Genomic DNA, 16,331 nt, shown 5'->3' with positions numbered 1-16,331 from the left:
CTTGCCTACTGACAAAATATACCAACTGTTATACAGTATAGTACTTTTGAGATCAGGAGGAAAAGGCACCGTTATAGAGAGATTGCGCCACCTAGTGTTCAAGAGCAATATTGTTCTACAGTCGAGCAAGAGGATTGATTCAAGAAGGGTTCTCGCAACAACTTTAGTAGTGGCTCTCCAAAGTCACAACAACAACAAAGACGATTCATCCCATGTAAACAACAATATTATAACATATTTTCAAGTGTGCAACAACGACTCTCAGCAAAATCAATGCAAAGTTGGAAACCAAGGCAATGGGGCAAGATGAAGCCACAAATAAGGGCAAAACATATTGACCCTTACATGAATGTACAGTCGTCAAATCAACAGTCACAATCATTTTACACTATTATACAACATACACATTATATTGTAAACCATTTTTTTGGGATCTGTAAACGTTACAGATCAGAGCGTCCAGAGTTTCGTTTGTTCACAACATTCAGCATTAAATTAACAGAGTCACTCAAAGTCCAAATTTAAGGTGTCCTCATAATTTGGCCCGGTCTAATCTTTTCCTGGCAGGGTTGGGGTACTGAGGGTTCTCGACAACCCCCTCTCCGAACTTGAGCTCCAAGAAGGCGCGGTGGTTATTCGGAGCGTAGGCGTTGATTCCGGCAAAGGGCATGGGCACCAGCGGCTGCAGGAAATGTTCCGGAAACTCCATGTCCTGCTTGTGCTCCGTCCACGTGTCTTTGGTCATGACGCCGTTGCGGGGGTAGAAGGGCCACAGGTCCACGTGCAGGTGGTTGGCCTCGCTGTACTGCACCCTGTAGAAGTCGCCCTCCACCGCCCGTTCCCACACGTAGCCGTTGGCGTCCACCAGTGAGCCGGAGTCCAGATTCTTCAAGTGATCGCAGTTGGGCACGTCCTCCAGGTAGATTCCCAGATCCACGTCGTAATCCCACGGGATGATGTCCTGGTGACGGGCGGCGCCTAACAGAGTGCCGCCTTCCAGCCAGTAGCGCACCCCGGAGCTCTCCAGGATGTTAATGACGTACTTGGCGGTTTCTCGAAGCGCACGCAGACAACACGGAGGCGTCCAGCGATCCAGATAGAGGTAGTCCGGCGTGTCCTCCTGGACTGTGCCGAAGCAGCGGGCCGTCTCCTTGCTGCAGCCGTGCCACTGCTCCTTCCCCTCTGGCAGCAGGAGCCGTTTCAAACCGAAGCTCCTCATCAGCTTTCCCGTGGCCTCCTTCAAGCGAGTGTCCGCCTTCCACTGGTTGTGAGCCGAGCTGAAGAGAGGTCGGTGGTTGGCCGAGAAACAAGGGCTCTCTAATAGCTTCACCTTCCAGCCCCTCAGCGTGGTCTGGATGAAGAGCGAGGAGAACATGGGCCGGCCGAGCGGCACCGAGAGATTGAATAGATCCTCCGTGCGGATGAGCACCACGGCGTCGCCGTGCAAGGCCGTGCATACGCTGCCGCTACTCCCGGACGCGGCCGTCGAGTAAGTGGCGGTCCACTCGCGGAGGTTCACCCTCAGATGGAGACACTGCACGGCGGATCGAGCCAAAACGGGTGAAGCCACCAGCCTTACCGGACCGCCGCCCTCGCCTTCCAGCTCCTTAATCAGCCTATCGATAGCTCGGGACGGCTCCAATTCCACACCGTCCGGTACGAGAAGCGCAAACTCCGTCTGGACGTGGAACTCGGGCCTGTGCGCTTGCGGTGGCTGGTCCGGGCTGGGGGAAAGCAGCAGGAGGCGAGAGCCATCCGGAAGATCCAGAGGCGGGTACGGCGGCGTGTCGGCCACAACCAGAAAGGGGAGCTCGGGTCTTTGTCTCAGGAAGGAATTGGCCACGTCCCCGACGTAATTCTCAAAGTTTTCAAACTCACGGAGAAGCACAGTCACGCGCGGGCTACGATGATTATTATTTAACACGCCTGCCATTCTGGGCTCCCCTCCAGGCCCAATGAATCCTATGCCTCCCTCCAGAGCAGAGCCAGGTAAGGCAGCCCTCCTGGTGGCCCTGCCGTGTTCCTTCCTCTTCTCCATCATTTGCTGCTGAGCCCGAGACACGTAGTAAAGGATGAGGAGGTTGAGGACGATGGCCCCGGTTAACACGCCTTGGCATAAAGTGATCCGCATGGCTACGAGGGGACTAAGTAAGGTATTGTTTGAAGGAAGAACTCAAACCTTGAGGTCCCCATTGGCGCCAGAGGACCGGACGTTTAGTCCAAGCTGTAACACAGAGGAAACGCATGTATTCTGGGTTTCTTTTCTGTCCCTGGTCTCATAGTTGTTGCAGTTTAGATGGAGCCAGGATTTTTTTTCATTCATCTTGCAGACCGCTTATCCTCACGACGGTTCTTCTTTCGAATTTACTGACCAAGCAAAATAGTTAGCTGGATCTACTTGATGCAATGTTAATGGCTCGACAAACATGATTTTAGTTCATTGGAAAGTCATGGTTTTGGAGATCTGAACTTTCCGCTCGACACCATCATTTTGCTTTATTATAATAATATATGGTTGTAAATACACTTCACTTGCCAGAAGATATCTGTTATATATTCAGTACTGCTTCTAATATTCATACAATAATAATTCCACCCAATGCAGCACTTGAGTTTTATGAAATGATTCTATTTTTTCTCCACAATCACAAGTTACTCACCAACGCGTCATTATTTCTTCTTTGCAATAATTTGCACAATGCCGATAAGCGTTTCATCGTGACTTTCAATAAGCTTCACATGAGCGCTGATATGGTCCTCCGGCTGGGTCTGGCAGCTTACCTGGCAGGAACGAGTGTGCCAGTTAAATGACATCTTCAACTAATACATACTGCAAAGTGCATAGCTAAACGTTTATAACATCTCGGTGCATAGCTAAACGTAGTAACATCAATGCTTGAGGCTACATAGGGGAACTGGGAACAGACTGGACAGCTGTCCAATAGCCTTTAGCTAACGGGTTAGCTTTCGAACGTCGGTACCGCTACGCGCTGACAACGTAATTGCTTCCGGTTTGTGTCATTCAAAATAAAGGTTGAGACCGCAATCAAATACACCAATCAAGATAGCATTTACGGTAAGGTGAGCTAATCGTGCTAGGGCGACTTTTTTCTATTGAAAGTTGACATTGGATTAGTAAAAGCGCATCGCTGTAAAACCGTGAAAAAAGTGTTATTAGTGCTAACTTCATTAGCCACAAAACATTCCCTGCTCACAAAATGGCAGGAAACGATCTCCCCTGGCGACGCATTCGATGTTTATTACAGAAAACATGGCTCTTTATTTGACATTTACAGTTGGGTATTTCCAGTAGCAAATACGAGGAGGAGGAAACATATTACGGATTATCAAAATAAGAGTATTACTAAAATGTCTACATTTTATATGATGATAATCCAACAATCAAACTTCACCTGAAGTCGAATAAAGCCAGAAAATGTTGTATTGTGGCTTAATTCGGTGGACTCAGACCTACAATACACTGACTGTGACTAATAAGTGATTCAAATATGTTTTATTGTGAAAGTAAAGAAGCGGATGTGTAGTATTGTATCGACGGCATAGTAATTTTGCGCTGTGCTTGTGAGAAAGGGAAGAAAGGAGCGTAGCCTTCAACGAAGAGCGCCTGGGTTAACAAGGAGGGCACTGGCGCTTTATCATTATTATTGTCCGTACATTTTGCCCGTTTCCGCGTTCTTAACCTGGCGAAGGGTTGAACGGTTAAAATGGAGGCGGACAGATCCGGTGGAGGACCGAACCCGAACTTCGGAGGCGGCGGAGCGGGGCGCAACCCAAACGGGCCCAAAGCAGCACCGGGCCAGTCAGTACCAGTAGCCGCTACTGGAGGAATGGCAGCGGCGGCTGCGGCCGCGGCGGTCGGGGCCATGCCCGGATCGTCACACCTCCGCGAATCACAGCAGGAGGGCGATTCGGGAATGACTCTTCCCGGGATCCTGCACTTCATCCAGTACGAATGGGGACGCTTCCAGGCCGAGAAATACCGCTGGGAGGCGGAGAGAGACGAACTTCGGGTAAATGTTTTGAATGTTTATCCCGTCCATTCGGAATGTTGACATGTTTTGAACCATACGATTGTATTATTTCTACCTTTTGACGCGGTCTTGGGAAACAATACAGTGCGACACCCTCAGTGGTCGGTCAATCAGATGACAACATGCTAAATGGCTAACGTTAAAGTGAGCTGCTATTCCACCATGAAAAACTCTGGATAAAAGATCTCTTGACGTGATGTAAAGTGTTTTTCCGTAAAACTCATAGAATCAGGTTGTCTACTTGTAAAACAGACGTATAAATATTGATATGCGATCAATCACTCAACCTTGCAAATGACCAGAGATGATTCCATTTTTTATTTTGATGGTATTTTCATTTCACGTGTTAAACCACTCAGGACAGGGCACCTTTTATTTGAAGCCAGCAACTTTTCAAGTGAGCAAAAGTATTGGAACAAGTGACTGATGCGGATGTTGCTCAGTTGTTGCTTTTGAGATTGATAGCTGGAAGATTCCATTGTGCTTCTTTGGTGATTGACAATTGCATTTGCTGTGAAGTAAACAAGAAGACCGGGCAGGGAGCAAACCATTTTGAAGCTGAGAGAAAAGTCCTCCAAGAAATTGAGCAGGTGGGCCAAGGATATAGCCGGACGGAAGTTGATGACAGAAACGTTGTGAGAGCTGCAAAGAAAGACAACAGTCACTGCTAAGCTTCACAGGTCACGGGTGAAAGTGTCACGATCCTCTTTTAGAAGAAGACGGCCAAAACAAATCAAAAAGGCCAGCTTGGCTTTTCTAGGACTTTCCAAGTACCCTGATAACTCCCAGGTATAGCACGGATGTGTGAGAGGCAGAGATTTTTTACAAATGTCAAAAATGTTTAAACGAGTCCACTTTTCTCGTCTTATCCTGACGCCGCTTATAAATATAACATCACCGGAACTTGTGACAACACATTGTTACTCAACACTTTTACTCACCCTGCTTCCTATCTTGCTGGGTATAAATAGAAGCCTGATCAAATATGGATGAACAATACAGCGCCACTCGATGCTCTTACGGACGCCGTGGTGAGAAATCAACGGCGGCGCTCTGAGCCGGAGCGTTGCCGTGTCCAACGCGGGAACTTTTTAATGGCGTCTTTTACAACTTCCGTGAGCGCAGACAGAGTTGACCTGGCCTCCATTTAATCACCTGACGGCCACACGCGTCTGGCTTTGGAACGCTCAACATGCCGGTTAGCGTGGCCTCCTGGCCTTGCGGGCTTACTAACACGTATCGGGCCACATGTCAGCTGGACTTGTAAATTAAGAATCCTCACTTCCTGTCGTATGTCGGCGTCATCTATCATTTCACGGCTGCGTGACTACTCGTGGGAAGTTCTTGTAGCCTTGACAGGAAAAAACAGGTGGCATTTTTTTTTCCCCCATGTGGAAGGCCACCTGTGGTTGCGTGTCTTCACTGTCAAGGCAGGAATGACGACCCCCTCGCACTGGACCAGGTGGGAGGTCCCGCAGGAGACAGGTGCCAGTGGGCTTGTTCTGTCTTGGTCAGGCAATCCAGGATCCTCCACAGCAATAGGTCCAGTTAGGTCTTGGTCGGTCGATGCCGGATCCTTATAGCGGCAATAAAACAGACCAAAGTCCGTCATGGGTGAGGCAAGTCTGCCTCCCACTTTGGAAATTTGGTTTGGCGTGACAACTTTGACCTTCCGTAGTGTTTGCAAAATTGTCCCTGATTTAAAACTTTGATTTTTGTACGTCCCGCTAAAGTTAATAGGCGGGAACAGCTGCTGTTCTCATGTGAGCTGCCTTACGTGAATGCAAGTAGGATACATTTTTGGAGGCCCATAAGATGTCACTTCCTGTTTAGCTCGGCTCACGGGATCATCAGTAATTAATAGGATTGTGCTCTCAGCCATGACACACTTTACAATATCCATATGTACTGCAGGATTGCGGAGCGCGTCTTCCTCCTACACTATTGTGTTTACGTCCATCCGTCTTATTACTTAGGATCTCGCACAACACTCCAGTGGGTCAGCACACTGTATTTTTGGGGGGATGAAATCCCACTCTCAGGAAGGAGAGATCAGGTGGCAGGACGGCTTTTGCTTGCATCGTTGCTTCTTTGTGCTTGAGATCTTTTGTTTGTTTATCCTCATGGCACAAAGAAAATGACCAGAGGCTCAAGGTGAGCGTTGTATGACATGACTCTCAGTGCAAATATGGCCTGTCTTACCTCACTGCTGGTTCGGCAAAAAAAAAAAAATCCCACAACGCTTCTTTTCTTCTTGCTGTGCGTGAACACGCAATAGTGAGTTGGCACGGATCCTACACATTAACAAGATCAGGCTCGTCCCAATGTGAACTGAGATCTTGGCATAGGAGAAAAGAACAGGATGATGTCTTCTCATCGCCATTCCATAATAATAATTCCATTGAATTATAATTTAAGACTTGCTCATAGTTTAGCATAGTCATTTTTATTTCCTTACTTATTTGAAATTAAAAAGCAACACCTTATACCCTTCGTGATTCCATCAAATCAGTTCCACTTGGAAAGGCCCACCTTGCCAACCCGCTAACATCAACCACAGCAATTAATAATGTAGTCTCGGTTCTTAGATAACCCCCCAAAGACATGTCTGGGCCTAAAACAAACTTTGCGTTGTTTTGCGTACCATCACGTTGCCAATGTGTCCGAGCTGGCTCGGACAATTCTCTCCAAAAGTCTGCGATAAGCATAGAAAATCACATCGCATTAATCGGGATTACTCGGCAGCCGCATCAGCCAGGTTGCCTTGGTAGATTATCCAGCAGGCCTCCGAAGGTTGTTACAAGACTGTGTGTGTGTGTGACTGACTGACTGCCCTCTCAAGTAGACCAAGTGGCGCTCTCTTGAGACCATGTTTTTAGATTGTTCTACTTCTTCCAGATACCGTAATTTTCGGACTATAAGCCATAGTTTGGGTGGGGGGGGGGGGGGACGACTTATACTCGGGAGCGATTTATATACATATATATGGGGTTTTTTTTCACTTTTTTGGGCATTTTATGGCTGGTGCGACTTATACTCGGGTGCGACTTATAGTCCGAAAATTACGGTACATGTGGGGGGCAGAGTAAGGACTGCGAATGTGTTTATTCCAAGCGTGGCACCATTGTGCATTGCTTACTTGCTCCTACTTGCTTTTTTTGCGGCTCCTTAATCTGTCGGAGGCGGATGTGTCTTCCTCGATTAAAGATGAACTTCAATTGCTCTCTGCGGAGCGCAGACTTCCACCGTGACAGATTCTCTCGGTGTCTCCAAATCAGGGATTCAATCTGAAACCGAGTTTTGCATTTTTAATCGTATTGAAAAAATTACTGTAACGATTCCATCAGGCTTTTTGCTTGACAACGTCTTTCCTCAAGGTAGGTATTTTATCTGCTCCGCGAGGAAGGAAACTGACGGAAAAAGAGAAAGGAAGTGCATAAAGGAAGGATGTGTCCTAACCGTGCAGGGCCATTTGAATCTGGCCAGTGTTTTTTCCCCCCCTTCTCGTGCAGCTGCGCACTGAGAGCTCGGTTAGAACGAGTTTAAAAATAAAAACTGTCGTCCACAACCCTCTACTTAACATTTGCTCCCACGACTTCTCATAAGTCTTGTTTGCCAACCTCGTCATCTTTTTGCGTTCAGTCTTCTCACTTATTAAATCGAATGGACGCAGTGCTTGTTATTTATTCCTTTTTTTTTTTTTTCCCGAGCAGTTGCACTCTGTTCCTATGAATAGACACGGGCACCATATATTATTTAGATATACCCTTACATTCTATTGAGTTTCCATACAGTAAAACAGAATGCCTTCACAAATTTAATAATGTTCTCCCCCCCCCCCCCCCCCAACGAAATGAACTGGCTTTAGGAAATGTCATTAGGTTAATAAAATGAAGTCACACACTCAAGTCATTGCTTGCAAGTCAAATAAAAAAAGTTTTTGATACTGCTTTTGTATTGGATCATATTAGCATGTCGCTAATAATCAACATGTCCATGTGTGCTTTCAGGCTCAGGTAGCATTCCTGCAAGGTGAGCGGAAAGGACAAGAGAACACAAAACAGTACCTTGTGAGACGGATTAAAATGTTGGAATACGCCCTCAAACAAGAAAGGTAAGACTCCGATTGCTCGTGAAGTCCAAATATTTCCTAATGTCCCAGTCTTGGAGGAGTTTCCCAGGGTGAAGCTTGCCACACCAATTGTGATTCTCTTGTAACGGGGCCCCCTTGTGGTCTTGCGCACGTGTTCAGGGCAAAACACCAAAAGCTGAAGACAGGAAATGACCTGAGTCCTGGTGACAAGAAACCAGAGATGGAAGCGGAACCCAGTAGGTCGACGTCCTTATCTCTTGTGCTCGATTTAAATGGATGTTATCTTATCCTCTGTTGTCTGCTTTTACTGTGACTTCAAACAAGTTGTTAGTACTTCATTTATTTGCTCTCCACAGTTCCCAATGGCCCAGCTGAGTTCGATTCTGAGCCAACCAATCAAATGTCATGGAAGGAAGGACGTCAGCTACTACGCAAGTAGGTCTCGTAAAGAATAGTCCATTTTAGTGTCAGAAGTTACCACATGGATGACTGGCTTGTGGTGTCCGAACGAACGTTCACGGCAAAGCCACGTCATGAGTATTCCATTAAAATAGATTTTTCTTTGTTTCAGGCATTTAATTCGAGTTGCGGTCTTTAAATGCTCAATTAAAAACAAGAGTTAAAAGGTTTACCGTAGCACCACCTTGTGACCAATCAGGCTGGGAAATTTTTCCAAAGCCTGCCTGTCAACACTAAAACAAATCTTTAACTATTTCAAAAGAAATCAAAATAAATGTCATATTGCACCAAAAGACAGAAGCTTATATTTGAAAATTGGGTCGCGATGCGCTATGATTTATTCGCTCGTCATTTTCTCGTCAATTTCCCGCGGAGGTGATGATGTGTATCTGTTTCCCGTCAACATAGATATCTCGAGGAAGTGGGCTACTCGGACACCATACTAGACATGCGTTCAAAGCGAGTACGCTCCCTGCTCGGGCGAAGCAGCCCCGAGGCCAACGGGCCTCCGCCGCCCGAGTCCTCCCCGGAGCCGCGGGCAGCTGGAGAATCGTTGTTGGTCAGACAGATAGAAGAGCAAATCAAGAGGTAAGAGGTCTTGTTTTGGTCCTTGTTATTCGGAGAGGCTGACTTAATCCGTTTGTAGGAACGCAGGCAAAGAAAGCTCCAAGGAACGTCTCGGCGGATCGGTGCTCGATAAGATCCCCTTCCTGCACGGATGCGAAGACGACGATGAAGACGACAGCGACGAGGACGACGACTTCCAAGGCATGGCCACGGACTGCATCGATGGCCCTCGCAAGAGCAGAAAGTCTCGAGTAAAGGTGCGACGGTGCAGTACCATGCTGCCTACTAGTGGCCGAAGATGGAAACGGTGCCGCACAATTAACTTAATATGTCATGTTTTTCTCCATTTTTTTCTTTTTATTGTTTCCCTTCAGATGGTTTCCGAGCCCATGACCACAGACCTGGACCCGGAGGACGAGGAGGACGAGGACGACTCGGAAGACGCCCTGAGCGAATTTGACTTTCTGGGATCCGGGGAGGATGGGGAGGGGGCGGGCGAGGCCAGGATCTCAGGGGACGGACGGGAGTTAGGTACGAAGCTGCCATAGCATCCCTTCCAAACCCCCCCCCCCCTCCCCCTGCCACCGTTGTATCTGTCTTTCCCCACTTCCTCACACACTCACCTTTTTTATGAGTTACTTCTCATTATGTTTCAGCATCTCTTCTTGTCAATAAAACCAACCTCTTTTCCCAACTGCCTGTCTCTTTGTCTCTGTCTGTGACTTCTAGCACTGTGTTACTGTCATCTGTCTCTTTCTCTCTCTCTTTCTCTCTCTCTCTCTCCCTCCTTCTCTCTCCTTGGGGTCATTTCATCATGAGCGAGTATCATGCATGCAGCCTGTACATGTCCAAGTTGTCTCCCACACATAATTTTTTTTTTTTAAAGAATTAAATCTTTATCTTTTTATCTCCATTTGGCCTTCAATATCATCCGCATTCTATCCCCATGACTGGATGTGTTGTGTCTCTCCTGTCGTCGGGTTCAGAGAACCGCAGGAACAAGTTACAAGGCATGATGCCGGACTACCCCGCAATGCCTGCCCCGCCCCCTTCTGTATCGGGACAAGCTCGCTCTGGCGAAGGTAAGACTAAAAAAGAATCGAATCGCTTCTGTTTTCCCAAAGGCCTGCTTGTCGTTTTGATCCCCAAATAAGATGGAGGGGTCGAGTTTCTCCTCCATCTATAAATAAATTCTTCCAGTATGCCAGCTGGTTGGAAAGTAACAGGATCCCGATTTAGACGAGAATGACTTTCAGTATTTTGCCGTCATGTTTCTGTAACTGTGATCTTGGCGGGACTGGCGCGCAACTCACACTCCGAACCTGCAGGTGGCGCCCTGGGTTTCTCCTCGGATGTCTTCATAATGGACGCAGTCGGAGGCGGAGACATGAACTTGGGTGAACTGGCTGATCTCACCGTCGCCAATGACAACGATCTCTCCATGGATGTAATTAACACATTTGCTCCCTGGGCCGCACCGGATACGGTCCAACCCTTCGGAAGCGCTGAGCTGATTCCCGCTTTGATGATGTAACCCCGATGTGTGCGTCACAGATGCAGGATAACAGGGAGGAGTTCAAGAAGACGTGGAACCCCCGTTTCACCCTGCGCAGCCACTTTGACGCCATCCGCGCGTTGACCTTTCATCCCAGCCAGGCGGTGCTGCTCACCGCCTCGGAAGATGGAACCCTCAAACTATGGAACCTCAATAAGGCCATGCATTCCAAAAAGTAGGAACCCCCCTGACCTTCAAAATGTCATTCAGTGGTGCCGCAAGATGTCAGCCGAGGTTTACCGTTCAACTAAACATAAAACCAAGAATTATTCTGTGGTTTTAAAAAAAAAAAAACAACAACACATCTTCAGCGTTGGCAGCTTAATGCTAACGAAATGCCATCGATGGGCAAATGGCTAACATCTGTGTTGCAATAACTGTTGAAGCGATGGGAACACAAAAGCTAGAGCAACACATGTAGATGGATAATATTGTCTCCTTCCTGTTATTTTTTTATTCCGAAAACACAAAAAAACTAAAGCAAATACTGATTAAATGTATTAAATCCAAGTCACGGGCAGAATCGAGTAATTTGTTGACCCGATTTGAGCAGAGGTGACCAACTTCAAAAGGTGTTTCGGGAGTTATCTCAAGGCATCACTCTATTATTGCCAATTGAACAAATACTCTAGTACGTCATTTTGTGTATAGTGTAAATGTGACCTCTTAAGATTAACAAAGTGTTTTCTTCCACAGAAACGCTGCTTTAGATGTTGAGCCCATCTACACATTTAGAGCGCACAGGTGAGTCAGTCCAAACATGGCCAAGAAAGAACGACATGAGACGCTTGTTATTTTGCCTGGATAAATGAAAAGTTACGCTCTTTATCCAGCGGTGCCGTTCTGTCACTGACTATGGGAGAAGATGGAGACTCCTGCTACAGCGGAGGCCTGGATGGAAGCGTACGGTGTTGGAAGATGCCGGACCTCAATGTGGATCCTTACGATAACTACGGTCAGTCAGTCAGCTGAGCTATTGGCTCGTCATGAGCTGTTATGATACAAACGGCCACCTTCATTAGATCCCGGCATCGAGAGCAGCGTGCTGGCCGGTCACGAGGATAGCGTGTGGGGTCTCACGTACTCGGCAGTCCACCGTCGGCTGGCTTCGTGCTCGGCCGACGGCACCGTTCGCATCTGGGACCCGCTCAACTCTGCCCCCTGCCTGTCTGTCATCAATAAGGAAAGAGGTAGCTCCATGTGTGCCACTGGGGGGGGGGGGGGGGAGTTGTTTACATAGGTAACACAGCACGCTCCCGCCGTCTCAACAGAACACGGGACGCCCACGTCGGTGGCCTTTGTGGCTTCTGACCCCAACCAGGCGGTTGTGTCGTTTGACGCCGGCGACACTCTGCTTTACGACCTCAACACGGAGCAGAGCATCACGGCACTAGAGACGCACACCAAGGACGGTACGTCCAAGACTCCCGCCGCGAGAAGTTGTCGTACATGTTGGGAAATGGTTGTTTGTTTTCCTTGGCAGGAAGTGAACTCATTAACCGTGTGGTCAGTCACCCATCTGAGCCCCTTTCCATCACTGCACACGAGAACCGCACCATCCGCTTCTTGGACAACAAGACAGGTACCCACACATTTTTATTTATTGCTCAAGTCTTTTGTGGACCACCAGAGCATGTCAATATTCAACCCTCCTTTTTTTCCCTCCATAGGTACAGTGGTCCATTCCATGGTGGCCCACTTGGATGCAGTTACGTGTCTCACTACAGATCCAAAAGGCACTTACCTCATCTCGGGCAGTGAGTAGCAACCAAATTTCTATCTTCTATATACAATTCATCTCATAGAACGTCAACGTATTGCGCAATATTTGGATAGAGATTTCTAATATATTTTGTTTGGTTGATGCGAGGAAAGTCCAAGTGGAGAAAAAAAGAATCATGTTTCATGATTGTGCATAAAAAATTAATATTAGTTCCACTGTGAGGTCATAAACAAGTACTTCTTGCATCCACTAGGGGGCATTTTCTGTGGTGTCTTAGAAAATGATTATTTTTGGCTTCGATCAAGCAAAACACGTAAAACCAAATTTGACTTTCCTAATTCTTTGTTGCTAAATTTGGTTTCTCCCACCCGCAGGCCACGACTGCTCCGTGCGCCTATGGATGCTCGACAACAGGACGTGCGTGCAGGAGATCACGGCCCACAGGAAGAAGCACGACGAGGCCATTCACGACGTGGCCTTCCATAGCTCGCAGCCCTTCATCGCCAGCGCCGGCGCCGACGCACTCGCCAAGATCTTTGTCTAATAGCGCCGCGGTTCCATCTGGTGAGGCGGGTAGGGCGGGCGGTTGCGAGACTTTGAACAATTCATGTATGTGGAGCGTGCCCAAATTTTTTTATTTCTAGAACCAGTCAATAACTAGCGATGCAATACAAAAGTGATTCTCAAGTTTTAAAGTTCAAAACAATTAACTGTACTTTCGCTGCGATTCTTTCACACGCCACCAGAGGGAGCCCACGTACCACTTGTGGTATGCAAATCACACTTGAATCACAAGGCAACATGAATTCAATGTGAGCCTTTCTCTTTTTTTCCTTTCCAGACACCCTCTACTGTGCCGAAAGAGACGACGACAGTGGACTGACTTTCCCCTTCACGCACACACACACACACACACACACACTCTGTCCTGCACCCCACTGGCTGGGTTTTTGTCACAGGACGTCACCTCCCCCAACTTCCTCACTGTTTTATGCCTCAGTGACTTCTTGTTATACAAACCACACTGCTTTTTTTTTTTTTCTTTTTTTTTTTTTTTAAACCCTAGAAGCGCCTAACTGCAGCTTCCAATGAGATCACCCTTTTTTCGACACTACAATCGGCTTTTCCGCTTTCTCTTTCTTTTTAATTCCGAGTCTACCCACGGTTATATCAAGGTGGCACGTGCACTCGTGCGCTATAACTTACCGCTCGTGTTTTAAGGAGAGCCACCGAGTAGACTCGTTCGTGCATGCCGCGCAAATGCAAAGCGTAAATCTCGTGCGGCTGACTGGGGGATGTCGGTGTGCGTTATCAAATCGTGGAATCGGCGCGAGTGTGCGTGTGTGTCACATTCCAAAGACTCAATGAGGAGCGTGTGTGTGCGCGCTGTTATTTCTTTCCCCCTAAGGTCCGAGAATGTTCAACATGCCAGTGTTTCAACTAATAGCTTTAATTTCAACTTGGCCAAGACCCGCTTTCACTGTTTAAGTGTCGTATGGAATGTTTATCCCCACGAATTCCTCTACATTTAAAGTGGAACTAAACCCAAGATAGCAAAAAGTTTTTGTTGTATTTTTAATGTTTATATCTTTGATATCAGGTGCTGCGTATGAGTCATTTCAAAAATATTAGCCATTCATTCAATAGACGGACCATTCAGCGATAGTAACGACAAGCTAAAGATACTTGTCGCATCAGCATATTTTCTTTTGTTTATGTCTTTAAAAAAAAGAAATCGAGGTGACGGACTTGTACAGCACTTTACCATGATGGTTAATTCATTTGTTTTCTCAAGTGATTTTGCCAAACTTTAAAATGATGCTTAAAAATAACACACCAGCCTGGGAAATTCAACACCCTCAGCCAACACGATTCAATGCTCAATTGGCTTTGACGTCACTTTCCGTCAATGGTTTGGCCCAATGTGGTGTTGTCACGATGATGGATAATTCAAATAATTACAGACTAGCGCTACTGTATACAATGTATTCATGCTTTAAAAACATTCGGGTTTAGTTCCCCTTAAAGTGCGCTGAGGCTCTCTCTTGTAAATCAGTAGAGTGAGTTATTATTAGATAGAGGAAATGCGGCGTGAGGCTCGACTGTGCGTTCCCAGCAAATTGTTTTATTTGCAACTTTTTACTGTACAGAGGAGCGCGTGTGAAATCATGGTGCTACGAAAGCCTGCGTGAGTTCAGGGACTTTTTCCGGGCGCGAGAGTAAGACTTGCAGTGTTGACGTCACTGTTGAATCATTTCATCGACTTGTCATTCTTTGTTGACTTTTCGAAATTCCTTCTCTGTGCAACGCGTGTGTGTGTAAGAGAGAACCTCAGCTTCCTCGCATTGTTTTGTTTATTTCGGAATGTGTCAGTTGTTGTTCTGCATTTAGATTTTAAAAAAAAAGCAGGACATCATCCCGCATTGTAGCACGTTAGCCCACCATCCCGGATGCTAGCAGTGGTAGCGTGTCAACGTAGAGGAAAAGCGTTATTTTGAATGGGTCACGTTTAGTCACCGCACATATGAAGCAAAGTCATGAGGCCATATGTGAGCACGTCAGTTGATCTTAGTAACGTTCCATGAAAAAAGTGTCCAATGCTCTCTTTTGTTATCTGTCAGGGGAAAGCCTATCCAGTCATGGAGAACCGTTTTCTATAGGCGATATATTTATGATTTAAAAAAAAAAAAAAAATTGGTTTATTACCTTGTAGTGATGGGCATTTTCACAAATATGGTTCCATTGTGGGGAAATGAAAGACTCACTTTTATTGGGCTAGATGAATCTGAATGTTTTTAACTCTTTGTATTAATAATCCATTTGTCCAAATTGGTTTAAGGTTAATGACTGACAATATTGTTATGCCCATCCTAGTAAAGACTGATAATAAATTGTTATAAAATGGGTCCGACTTGCAACTCTTAAGATAACAGGGTACCTTTTAAGGTCAGTTGAGTTTTTCCTAATCATCAGGAGTCCAGCATTAGTTTTCCACAAACAGGGTTAATGCCCCTTGGTTATTCTTGACAACCTTGGCAAACTGGGAAAAAAACCAAACAAACATGCGACTGTCGTAGCAGGTCCCCAAAGAAAAGCGGACCTTTATATGAAGCGTTTTGACTTTTTACAAGAAAAACGCCTCTCCCTTTCCCATTGGATTCCAGCATGAACGTAGTTTCAGAAAAAGGAAAAAAGGTTTTCAAAAGCAACGCAAACTACTAGCCTGCCGTGCGTATTAGTGTTTCTATTCCGAGCAAAATCTTTTTCTTTTGTTTTTAAAACAAGGCAAGCCAGCTCACTAAGTTCTGACAAATCAGTGAGACTGAAAACGGTTGTATAGATGCAAACCATGCCAGCCCCATCTCTGTTTCCTTGCATCTCTTTTGATTCCGAATGCGACATGAGCTGAAAGAATATTGTAATATCATAAATGAATCCTTCCACCTTACAGGGCATAAGACTTGCTTGTGATTGATATTGACGATGTGCAACTTGTAGAAAAAAAAAAAAGGACAAAATGCAAAAAAAACAAAAAAGTGTTACCAGTCAGAGGCCAAGGTATTGTTTTTATTTTTTTAATTAGCAATTTATCACTGTGTGATACTTTGTACATCATATTAAGCTGTATTCCAACTATTTCCTCTAACTACAAGGGATAAGAGACCTGCTTTTATCAATTTTGTTTTATTATCTATTTTTGAACCGCATTCTAGCTTGTATCAAATTACTCTCCTCTTTTTTTTTGTTTGTTTCATGAGTCGCTTGTATGTCATTAAAGGATAAAAAAATGATTTTGTACAGTAACTAGGCGTCTTGTCGTCTGTTGCCTTGTCTGCAATATTATAATGAGACGTGATGTTTGCAATGATTAAAGGAAGTCAG

General features: G+C 46.0%; 2 protein-coding genes across 2 annotated transcripts; one reads left to right on the top strand and one right to left on the bottom strand.

Annotated features, from left to right (window-relative positions):
* Positions 1-145: 145 nt before the first annotated feature.
* Positions 146-3,261, bottom strand: fkrp (fukutin related protein). The gene is made up of 2 exons (XM_061281924.1): positions 2,661-3,261; positions 146-2,224 (listed from the first exon to the last, which is right to left on the bottom strand). The coding sequence occupies exon 2, from the start codon at positions 2,129-2,131 to the stop codon at positions 533-535; it is 1,599 nt and encodes a 532-aa protein (XP_061137908.1). The 5' UTR covers positions 2,132-2,224; positions 2,661-3,261; the 3' UTR covers positions 146-532.
* Positions 3,262-3,535: 274 nt separating this feature from the next.
* strn4 (striatin, calmodulin binding protein 4) lies at positions 3,536-16,253 on the top strand. The gene is made up of 18 exons (XM_061281923.1): positions 3,536-4,031; positions 8,063-8,166; positions 8,305-8,381; positions 8,502-8,580; positions 9,013-9,192; positions 9,251-9,428; positions 9,546-9,702; positions 10,158-10,253; positions 10,500-10,618; positions 10,726-10,901; positions 11,423-11,470; positions 11,560-11,681; positions 11,749-11,916; positions 11,998-12,138; positions 12,210-12,308; positions 12,397-12,483; positions 12,824-13,013; positions 13,291-16,253. Exons 1-17 carry the CDS (start codon positions 3,726-3,728, stop codon positions 12,991-12,993), a joined length of 2,307 nt encoding a protein of 768 aa, XP_061137907.1. The 5' UTR covers positions 3,536-3,725; the 3' UTR covers positions 12,994-13,013; positions 13,291-16,253.
* The last annotated feature ends 78 nt before the right edge of the window (positions 16,254-16,331 follow it).

Source organism: Syngnathus typhle, linkage group LG6 (assembly GCF_033458585.1).
Source record: "Syngnathus typhle isolate RoL2023-S1 ecotype Sweden linkage group LG6, RoL_Styp_1.0, whole genome shotgun sequence".
Classification (NCBI taxonomy): Eukaryota; Metazoa; Chordata; class Actinopteri; order Syngnathiformes; family Syngnathidae; genus Syngnathus; species Syngnathus typhle.
Note: the sequence above shows the minus strand (reverse complement) of the source record. Positions and strands in the feature narration are given on the sequence as shown.

Bases quoted from the DNA above. Each gene is read 5' to 3' on its own strand.
- fkrp (XM_061281924.1), bottom strand. From the start codon at position 2,131: ATGCGGATCACTTTATGCCAAGGCGTGTTAACCGGGGCCATCGTCCTC.
- strn4 (XM_061281923.1), top strand. From the start codon at position 3,726: ATGGAGGCGGACAGATCCGGTGGAGGACCGAACCCGAACTTCGGAGGC. The intron at 9,703-10,157 runs GTACGAAGCTGC...CGTCGGGTTCAG, and splicing joins AGGGGACGGACGGGAGTTAG to AGAACCGCAGGAACAAGTTA. The intron at 12,309-12,396 runs GTACCCACACAT...TTCCCTCCATAG, and splicing joins CTTCTTGGACAACAAGACAG to GTACAGTGGTCCATTCCATG.